General features: G+C 57.3%; 1 protein-coding gene across 1 annotated transcript in view; it reads right to left on the bottom strand.

The window, feature by feature from the left end:
- IGF2BP2 (insulin-like growth factor 2 mRNA binding protein 2) overlaps positions 1–1614 on the bottom strand; it is a gene marked incomplete at both ends in the record, with an annotated part of 14467 nt that overhangs the window by 739 nt on the left and 12114 nt on the right. The window contains 4 exons of the mRNA XM_010139125.1: positions 311–424; positions 736–867; positions 1096–1170; positions 1436–1552. Coding sequence (XP_010137427.1) covers positions 311–424; positions 736–867; positions 1096–1170; positions 1436–1552 — 438 coding nt within the window. The remainder of the gene's footprint in view (positions 1–310; positions 425–735; positions 868–1095; positions 1171–1435; positions 1553–1614) is intronic.

The following is a 1614-nucleotide window of genomic DNA, read 5'->3' as shown; positions in this document are numbered from 1 at the left end:
GGCGCGAGGGCAGTATGGGGCTGCTGGCGGTAGCTCCCTGCCGGCACCGATGCCAGGAAGGAGCAGATTCATACCCTGGGTGCCACTACACAGAGTCTCCAAGACAGGTATTTTAGCTAAATCAAGGCAATCTTTCATTTTTGTGCTAGCACAGCTAGGGAGAGCTGCCACCACAGCTTTAGTGTGTCCTGGGGGCACAGGAACCATCCAAAACAGAGTGACAGGATGCTGGGGCAGTGCTGTGCTCGGCCATATTCCTTGTTGGGTTAAACTGGCTGGGAATATTGGGAAAGCCATGGCCAAGCCTTACCTGACTGGCAAAGAAATGCCCGATGATTTTAACAATGACCTCCTCATTCTCATCTGGGGTTTGGTCTCGCGGCACAATGACTTCTGCACTAGTTAAATTCTGCAGTTCATTCACCTGCAGCAAACAGCAGAGCAAACAAAGAGAGTTCGGTTTTGTGGCAGAAGAACCAAAATCCTCAGCCGCTGGAGTCACCCTCGACTCCAAGCCAGCACATGGCACCAAGCTGCCGTGGGTCACACCCTGTCCCCTGCTTGGGGCAGTCACCATCCAATGAGAACCACCACCAGGACACAGGGCTGGGGTGAAGAAGTTGCTGCGATGACTGAAGGCCCCCGCTTTGCTCCCCAGGGCAGGCAGGGGTGCTGGGCGATGCCCAGCTCCACAGCCCCAGGGCAGGGAGAAGCATCCCTGCATCCCCCACATACCGTTTTGCCACCTTTGCCTATCACACGGCCGGCAGCAAAGGAAGGCACCTTGATGTGGGCTTCAAGCTTCACCTCTTCTTTTGGGTTAAAGAAGTTTTCCTCTTTCAGCTTCCCAAATATTCGCCCCTGGGCCTGGAGAGAAGACAAAGGGCAAGTAACACTTGTGGGCAGTGGTCCTGAGCGCTGCCTACTGTCACCTCCACCCCCAAGTGTGATGATGTGCCAATGTCCAGCAGCATCAAAACCACGGTACTGAGCAAAAAGCTCCTCTGGCACTCGGGCAAACCCAGGCTGGCAGCACAGCTGCGACCAAAGGGGTGCGTCCCCCCAACCAGAGCCCTCACCCCGTGGCCACTGCACCTTGAACTGAGCCTCAGGCGGCCCCGTGATGATGACCATCCGTTCACTGGCATCAGGACCTTCTGCCGGGGCAATCTGCAGAGGGACGGGGGAGAAGGAGTGTGACTGTGGCCCCGCTTCAGTAAGACCTCCTCTCTGTAGGACATGCTCCCCAAAGAGAGGTGTCCCCCTCTGCAGGAGCATCTCCTCCCACCCAAGCCAGGGGTGATAACCGGAGTGTTGCAGGACTGGGTTTCTACCAATGTGGGGAGCAAAATCACTTCCCATTCACTGCTCTCGGCAACAGGAAAGGGAAACTGAGGTACGAAGCCTGGAACCAGCCCTGCAGTGCCCTGCTCACCTTGATGGAGGCGCCAGCAAACCGTGCCAGCTGCTTGATGTGCTGCCCCTTCTTCCCAATGATGGCCCCCACTGCCTGTGTTGGGATGAACAAGTTCACAACCTCCTGCTCCGGCAGCTGGCGAGGGCGCGGAAGAGCAACACAGTCAGGGGAGCTGCCGGACCACGGAGGGGCGGGTG

The sequence above is a fragment of the Buceros rhinoceros genome, unplaced genomic scaffold (genome assembly GCF_000710305.1).
Source record: "Buceros rhinoceros silvestris isolate BGI_N320 unplaced genomic scaffold, ASM71030v1 scaffold36240, whole genome shotgun sequence".
Taxonomy (NCBI): Eukaryota; Metazoa; Chordata; class Aves; order Bucerotiformes; family Bucerotidae; genus Buceros; species Buceros rhinoceros.
Note: the sequence above shows the minus strand (reverse complement) of the source record. Positions and strands in the feature narration are given on the sequence as shown.